At 49.8% G+C, this 8,803-nt stretch overlaps 1 protein-coding gene and 1 pseudogene across 1 annotated transcript; one reads left to right on the top strand and one right to left on the bottom strand.

Annotated features, from left to right (window-relative positions):
* Window positions 1-316: 316 nt before the first annotated feature.
* LOC117836320 (premnaspirodiene oxygenase) lies at window positions 317-2,306 on the top strand. The gene is made up of 2 exons (XM_034715725.2): window positions 317-1,342; window positions 1,425-2,306. The coding sequence occupies exons 1-2, from the start codon at window positions 446-448 to the stop codon at window positions 2,052-2,054; spliced, it is 1,527 nt and encodes a 508-aa protein (XP_034571616.1). The 5' UTR covers window positions 317-445; the 3' UTR covers window positions 2,055-2,306.
* A 714-nt stretch (window positions 2,307-3,020) lies between these two features.
* LOC117841117 (uncharacterized) lies at window positions 3,021-8,562 on the bottom strand (annotated as a pseudogene).
* Window positions 8,563-8,803: the final 241 nt, after the last annotated feature.

The following is an 8,803-nucleotide window of genomic DNA, read 5'->3' as shown; positions in this document are numbered from 1 at the left end:
CATGCAGATCGGCGATGGAATGGTACCACGCCACGCTTGCCATCCTACGGACGCATGGTACGTGTACTCTGCGTAGCAAAAAATTGCTCCCATCAGGCACCACCGCACACGTTATTCACGTACGTGACCGCTGGCCTTGGCCTGCAGGGTAATTCATTAATTCAGTGCGTGTGAACAAATGATCGGTGCTCCATGTTTAAGTAATGCTCGGACCTTGACGAGACGAGAGAGTTGCGTCACATCGTGACGACATGGGGCAATAATGCATATGTGTATGGTACCCTAACCCTAGCTACTCGCACTATATATACGAGCCCCATCCCAGGCATCAGTGAACCATCAACCAGAGTCCACTACACTCGACAGCAAGCTCAGCAAGCAAACTCAGCAGCTAGCTACTGTACTAGCAAGAACCCGCATACTGTACTAGCAAGAACCCGCAGCCATGGACGAGTACTTCTACCAGTCGCTCCTCCTCTCCATGGCCGCCGTCGCGCTGCTCCAGCTGGTGAAGCTCGCCCTGAGGCCGAGGCCACGGCTGCCGCCGGGGCCGTGGAAGCTGCCGGTGATCGGCAGCATGCACCACCTCGTCAACGTGCTGCCCCACCGCGCGCTGCGGGACCTGGCGGCCGCGCACGGCCCGCTCATGATGCTGCAGCTCGGGGAGACGCCGCTCGTGGTGGCGTCGTCCAAGGAGGCGGCGCGCGCGGTGCTCAAGACCCACGACACCAACTTCGCCACCCGGCCCAAGCTCCTCGCCGGCGAGATCGTCGGCTACGAATGGGCCGACATCCTCTTCTCCCCCTCCGGCGACTACTGGCGCAAGCTCCGCCAGCTCTGCGCCGCCGAGATCCTCAGCCCCAAGCGCGTGCTCTCCTTCCGCCACATCAGGGAGGACGAGGTGGCGCTGAAGCTGGAGGAGATCCGCGCGGCGGGGCCGTCGGCGCCGGTGAACCTGAGCGTGATGTTCCACAGCCTCACCAACAGCATCGTATCGCGGGCGGCCTTCGGGAAGAAGCGGAAGAACGCGCCGGAGTTCATGGCGGCCATCAAGGCCGGCGTCGGGCTTTCGAGCGGCTTCAGCATCCCGGACCTGTTCCCGACGTGGACCACCGTGCTGGCCAAGGTCACCGGCATGAAGCGCAGCCTCCAGGACATCCACAGGACGGTGGACTCCATCCTGCAGGAGATCATCGACGAGAGGAAGGCCATCCTCGACGAGAAGGTCAGGAGCGGCGCCGAGAACGCCGAGGAGAACCTCGTCGACGTGCTCATCGGCCTGCAGGAGAAAGGCGGCTTCGGCTTCCACCTCAACAACAGCAGAATCAAGGCCATCATACTGGTACATATCCTTAGCATTTCCATGGAAATAGTCACGTAGCTCGATAGGTCTGCGTCATTGATGAGGCTGAGCACGCACGCAGGACATGTTCGCCGGCGGGACGGGGACGTCGGCGTCGGCAATGGAGTGGGGAATGTCGGAGCTGATGCGGAACCCGGCGGTGATGAAGAAGCTGCAGGGGCAGATCCGGGAGGCGTTCCATGGGAAGTCAGAGGTGACGGAGGCCGACCTGCAGGCGAGCAACCTCCGGTACCTGAAGCTGGTGATCAAGGAGGCGCTGCGGCTGCACCCGCCGGCGCCGCTGCTGGTGCCGCGTGAGAGCATTGAGCCCTGCGAGCTGGACGGATACACGATCCCGGCCAAGTCCCGCGTCGTCATCAACGCGTTCGCCATCGGCCGCGACCCCAAGTACTGGGACGACGCCGAGGAGTTCAAGCCGGAGCGGTTCGAAGACGGCGGCGTCGACTTCATGGGCAGCAGCTACGAGTTCCTGCCGTTCGGCGCGGGGCGGAGGATGTGCCCCGGCTTCAACTACGGGCTCGCCAGCATGGAGCTCGCGATCGTCGGGATGCTCTACCACTTTGACTGGTCGCTGCCGGAGGGGGTTGCTGAGGTCGACATGGAGGAGGCACCAGGCCTCGGCGTGCGTCGCCGCTCGCCGCTGATGCTGTGCGCCACCGCGTTCGTTCCGGTGGCTGGCTCGACGAAGTAGCCTGCTCGCCGCGTAGGTTGCATGCATGCAAACAGGCGCTCCCGCACGGCCTCGTGCCCACGTGCCGACCGAGCACCGAATATATCGGTCCGCGCTGCAATTATTCTATACTGATGTGGTGTGTTGCGTGTATATGCTGTACACTGTGCTGTGTGCTGGCTGTGGTTAAGTTTGTACTGGTAGTCTGGTATGTATCGCGACCCAAAATAATTGAGGCCTCTTGTGGCTAATTAATAATTCACCTGAACTGAACATTGGCTGCATTGCGTGCACGTGCACGCAGGGTTCTCTCTTTTGGTTTGGCTAGAATTTCGTTCCCCGGCGAAATTAACATAATTCGCGATTCTGCTCTAAAGTTTCGGTCAAAACTTATCAGAAGCGTCGAAACCATTAATTGGTTAAATACGATCTTTTTTTTGCTTTATCTTCACAAGTTTTGCTACTCGCTTCGTTCCATTTTTCCAGGTGCATAACTTTTTATCATGGATTGCACATCTAGATGCATAATATATACCTAATAATATAAAAGAGCGGTTATTTCTTCCAACCGTTGTGGTCATTTTGCAAAAAAGTTCCTTAACTTTTTAATAATTAACCCGCAGTCCATTGAATAACGCTTCAGCCAAAAAAAATTTGTCCGTAGTGGGTCCACGCCTCCGTCTCCTCCCGTCCGCCGCCTGCGCTCCTCCGCGAGAACCGTCCGTCTCCCTCTCCGCGACTCCGCCCGTCCACCTCCTCTTCCGTTTCTTTCATCCATCCGCCATTGCCGCGGCTTCCTCTCCGCCCATTTTTTCCCCGTCTGATGCTGCCACTGCCGCGGCTCCTCTCCGCTCGTCCAGCCGCTGCCACTGCTCCTCTCACCCGCGGCTCCCTCTCCGCCCTTCCCCTCCGTCCGCTGCTGCTGTGCTCTCGCTCGCAGCTCCCTCTCCGTCCACCTCTCGCGCCTGACTGTAGCGCCGCCGACCATCACTCCTCCTCACCATGGCGGCCGGCACGGCACCCCGACCCGGCCGGTGTCCTGGGCTCGGCCGCGGCCGTGGAGAGGAGGAGGAGGGAGAGTGTGAAGGGAGGTCCTCTCCCCTCCTCACCTCGGCGAAGGAGGCGCTGGAGGCGGTGACGGATCTGGCGCCGGACGAAGGAGCAGCGCTTGATGTCGCCGGAGTTGAGGAGGCTGAAGACGAGGGCAAGGAGCTCCTCAGGGAGGTCAGCGGTGCGGTCCTCCTCGACGGCCTCGTCGGACCCCTGGCGGGGGCGCCGCCTGCACCTCGCGGTCGCCGTCCGTCGGGTCAGCCGAGGGACGGCGGAGCGGTGGCCGGCGGGTGCGGAGGCGGCGGAGGAAGAATCATAGGGGGGATGATAGCGGCGGAGTGCAAGGAAGCGGAGGGAGGGCCAAGATGGAGACGGAGTGGCGGCCAGAGCGTCGCGCGCCCGGAGGCGGCGGGGATTGCAAGCCGCGCACCAGGTAGAATCCTACCTCGCCAATTTACACCTGAAATCGCGGGCTTAAAATCTAGGATGCGGATACGAGTAATGTCTCTTAAACAGAGAAAAAGAAGCGGATACGCGGCGGCCTGATCGAGCCCGGCGGCGGCGGTGCAGCGCGAGCGCGTCCCCTCGCTCGCTCGGCTCGAGCAAGCGGGCGAGCAGCAGGGTGAGGGCGGCGTCGAGGGCGCGCAACGCTGGGGAGGCGGTGGCCCTGGAGGTCGAGGGCGAGGGCCCCAACAACAGTTGCGCCATCATACATCTTGACGCCGCTCCCATCATAGGTCGCCTTCTACTGCGGCAATGGGACTCCAAAAGACGGTACGCCACTCAGAGCTGCCCGCCCCCGCTTCTGTCAGAACGCACGAGTTCCATGTGTGGGTCACACGTAATAAACAGATAGCATTAAACCACCCACAAATATTTTCTACTACCGTACTTGCAAAAAGAGGACTACTAGGAACAACGTACCACCATATTGTGAAGCGAAGCTAACATATTAGAAACAAGCGAATAATAATGTGAGAGTAAGTAAGGACCCGTAGCAATGCACGGGCATTTCTACTAGTAATATCTATAAATATAGAAAAACCAAAACAAGTTACAATTTGAAACGGAGGGAATACATCATAGTGGAGAGTGTGTTATTTTCAGAGACGGCGTTTAATTTGAAAGATGAAAACGGGAGGGGCAGGTATTTAAAGAAAAGGAAAACCACGGATGATTCCCTGAATCACTGATCCGATCACGTATATCTTTTGCTGTAGGCGAAGGCTAAGCATGCATACGTCTCCTGTTTAGTAAGAGATATAGTCTCGTTTCAAAAAAAAAGGAGATATATACTCTCTCAATTCAACGATAATACATATTTTATTTTTTATTTGGTCTTCAAGTTTAGACTTCAACCATTATTTTCTCACATAGTACACCATTTACATTTGCGACTAAAAGCAATATGATTTACATTGCATACACTAAACATTCTTATAATCAAACAATATATTGGTCAGAATATTTAAGGTTTGTTTCTAAAAATAAAATATATTTTTGTATTTTTAAACTCGGGGAGTAACTTTTTATACAATGAGGTTTAGGCTTCGTACACGGAAACAAAACATGCATTGGTTTTTAAGAGAGGCATACTGACATGCTGTGAAATTCATGACTCAACTTCTAAATAAAATCATGAGCAAAATCCAATGCATAAGTCTTATTGCAATAATCAATGGGTAAATCTCATCACCTTTATCGTGCCTCACAAGACAACCTTTGAGCCGTGGTTACAGCATCGCGAGGCCCCTCGCTCTCTACCTCTTCCTCGGCCATAGTCAAGCGGAGGTTCCCTCATACCAGTTCTACAACTTTACGTTGGTCCGCCTTGCAAACAAATTCAGTGACGATTTTACGGCCACTCATGTACTGGGTCCTCTCATAATATAGATTTCTTGACTCGGTCTCAGGTGTAGTTATTTCCACCCTTGGGATGATCTCCATCCTCTCAAGGATGACGGAACTACGAAGAATATGAAGTGCCAGCTCCACTTGATCTTTGTAACCAAAAAATCCGCTGATGTGAACAAACTTGAGATGTTGTTGTTGATGTGGGAGGCGAATCCCTAGCTCACCATCCTCTTTGCGGTATGGTTGACACCACCAGCAGTCCATCCACATCTAAAATAAAGTGGAGTGTTAGTACATGAAAGTATTTTTTTTGAGAAATGCATTACCATGGATACATCATTCAAGATACAGAATGAGAGCCTACACTTAAGGAACATATACATAATTCAACTCTAATTGTTGTGAATGCTATTCTCATGAATTAACTTCAAAGCGGGGGAAGTGTATTTAAGAACAAATGCAGAACCACAGCTTTCTGTTCAATAAAAAACCAAATAAAAGTTTTCATAGTACATCTAGCCTCATTGCATACTGCAAGCGCTACTAACTTATCAACAGTTAGCACAAGTAGCCACTGCTTGCTCTTGTACCTTATACTCAGATGGCATTTTTCACAACCAAATGCGTTCATATGCAAAATATGTATTTTCCATCGAAGGGATAAACTTACATGCAGTTCCAGTTTTTCGATGAAAGGAGCAACCTCCAAGACAAGAGCATAGTCAAGGACATCGATCTTTTTTGTCACAAAAAATGATCAATTCCAACTTCAAATGCCGAAGATAACTAAATTGGAACGGTCTTCCTGGTAAAATTATTCTCTGGGGGCACAGACACGTACCAAAAGGGAAAAAATATACTTGTTAAATTCAACCTTACAAATTAATGCACAAGAATTGAAACCATAACCATAGAAGACAGCTACAAACCTCACGTTCTGCACAATGTAGAGTCAGACTCTCAAGCCTTGGCAAAGCACTGGGGAATCCAGTGACAATGTATTCAAGGGCAGCATGGCAAGACAAGAACTTAATAGATACATTTGTCAACCTGGAAGTTGAAGCAAATGCAAAAGGAATCACAGTACCGTTGTACTTGAAAGTTGTTGGACTACCGTTCAACTCTATATTTTGAAGCAAGAGGCAGTTGTCCACTACCAAATGATTAAGTTGATCCAAAGGCCGAGGAGTTCGTATACTAGTAATATTTCTGCAATAGGAAATCTCAAAATATTCCAGAAGATTGCATCTGGATAGCATACACTGAATATCTTCATTGCCAATACTCACATCAACTAAGGTAAAATTCTTAAGGTTCAGAAATCCCTTGAAATCAGCAGGAAGATGTAGAGATACAGAAGCAACCTCTAGACACCGCAAGTATGAACCATTATGGGCACAGAAAAGCTGCTGAGGTAAACTATATGGTTCTTAGCTATGTCGCTTTATGGCATTGCCATATGACAAATTTCTGGATCCTAATAAGTCAATAATAAGCTCCTTGGTCTTCGATGCGATCGCAAAATTAACCCAACGATCAATATGATATGCATAGCTATTATGTAACCTGAACTTAATTTCCATACACTCGATCCCTCCACCACTATGTTGAAGCAGGATTGCATCAACTCTTGCAACAAATTCCATATTAGTGAGGAATACATAACCGATGGGACTCTTGAAATAGTGTTTCCTCACTGTAGTTGAATTCAAAGATAGTTTGGTGTGGCCGCACCAAATATCTTTCCACTTTCTTGATAATACGCTTGTTCTTATAGCATCATTTATCGGCAACTGTGATACGATGTGTGATAAAACATCCTGTAACAAATAAAAATAATAGCATTCAGTAGAGAAAACTAAGATCCATCTCGTCACGTGTTTCATCATATAGATGAGTGGAAACACACTGTCATTCGTAATTTATGTACAAAATCACATACCAATGGAAGATCGCAAAGCCAAACTGTTGGTGCTTTTGTTGTTTCTGTAATTGCTCCATCCAAGTGGTCTTTTGAACTCTGTCCCAGATCTTTCTGTTGTGGCTACACTAAACTCTTTTCAGTAGAGAAGATTCATCTGATTGCTGAAGAGTATATACAAGAACGATTAGAACATCAAGTGCTATAAAAAATAATTTTACAAACAGTAACATTGGTATTTTTTCTAAACCTATCGAATCCGGTACGGATGAAGCAGTATTGACGATTGTAACTGATAATGAAGTTCATGATTTTTCTTGAAATTTAACTTTATAAACCAAGAAAGAAAATAGGGACCCCTTGAAGTGAAAAGAATGTATATCAAGGGCACCTCACTGGATAAACTGCATCAAGTATTCAAGCTGCAGTTTTCAGCTTATTGCGTACGCCGGTACATACTTCATTAATTAGGAAACGATCTACAAGAGATTTTTTTTAACAAATTTGTCTCTTGCCGAATTCTGTTTCTTGATATCTTCCAAACCCCATTGATCTCTCGATCCCTCTCCTCTCAAACTGCCCCCAACAAACTGCGATTACCTGTTGCTGACTCGTAAGGCACACGATCTCCTTCCGCAGCATCACTTACTTAATGGAAAAGATCACGTCGGAATTTTAGTTGTTGTTGCAAAGAATATGTAGCAGATGTGATGGGAGGAACTCCGATGCAATCGTGCACGTCGAAGGGGTGGAGATGGGAGTAAATTCCAAGGGGGGAGAGGGGGGGGGGGGGGGGGGGGGGTCGACGGTGAGACGGTGTACCTCGAGATCGAAAGCCGGGGACGGCGGCGCGATTCAGGCGAGCTTGTGCCTGGGAAGGTCGAGGTGCGGCGCACGAGGTCGTGATCTGTTTTATAGCTATAGTACTTGGACGTAGAGTTTGGCAGTCCGCAACGGAAAGCATGGGCCACGACGTTTTCCAGCAAAGATCAAAGGCCGTGAGCCAGCCACTGACTAAAAACCACCAAGCCCAGTTAAACCAGTCACAATGTTTAGTACCCGAGGAGGCCAGGAGCCCACCACGGCCTCGTGCATTTTGATGCTAAATAATCCATGTTTAGTCCACATAAAGTCACAAACAGAAGCAAAACAAGCACTAATTTTTAGAGGGGCTTGGCATGCATCCACGGCCGAATTACAGTTTCAGTAATCTTACATCCCAAACCAAGAATTCCAGGTTCGACAGCAGTGCATTTGTTTCTAGTAGTAATGTTACAGCGCATGGGACTTCCAGTATAGCAGGTGGAAGCCACAGAAAACCTCTCGAGCATCAGCATCTCTCATCCGTCGTCCCATAGAAATCAACTGAGCACAACACAACACGTTTCACCGTCTCCGCGGAACAAACAGTTCAGGGAACGAAGGTTTGGTCACTTTGCCCGCGTTCTACCGCAGTGCCTCCCATGGCGACCTTTGTCCCACCATGCCAACCCGCCTCGCCGCCGTTGCGTGGCCATTTGCGCTTTACCTCTTCCATGGCCTTCCTGGAAACAATGGCATTAACGCTTCAACGACATTGAGGTGGTCTGCCTCGCACACAAAGCCAGTGGCGACTTTAAAACCATCCTTGTACTCATCAGAATTCTCATAACTATGTGTATCTATGGATGGACCAGTGATTTCAATCCTTGTGGTGATCTCCATCTTCTCAAGAATAACCGAACTGCGAAGAATGTGATCTTTGTGACCGAAAATTCGCTGAAACGAACAAACTTGAGATTGGCGTGCTGGTGTGGAGGACGGCTCTGTAGCTTACCGTCCTCTTTACGATAATGTTGATGCTAGCAGTTCATCCACATCTAACAAAGTTCAGAGGGTCAATATATTTACTGCACACTTAAAGTAATTAAGGAATTACATTCTTGTTGTTTCTAATATCGTACTT

Source organism: Setaria viridis, chromosome 9 (assembly GCF_005286985.2).
Source record: "Setaria viridis chromosome 9, Setaria_viridis_v4.0, whole genome shotgun sequence".
NCBI lineage: Eukaryota > Viridiplantae > Streptophyta > Magnoliopsida > Poales > Poaceae > Setaria > Setaria viridis.
Note: the sequence above shows the minus strand (reverse complement) of the source record. Positions and strands in the feature narration are given on the sequence as shown.

Coding starts and splice junctions, on each gene's coding strand:
- LOC117836320 (XM_034715725.2), top strand. CDS start 446: ATGGACGAGTACTTCTACCAGTCGCTCCTCCTCTCCATGGCCGCCGTC. Junction 1,343..1,424: donor GAATCAAGGCCATCATACTG/GTACATATCCTT, acceptor GCACGCACGCAG/GACATGTTCGCCGGCGGGAC.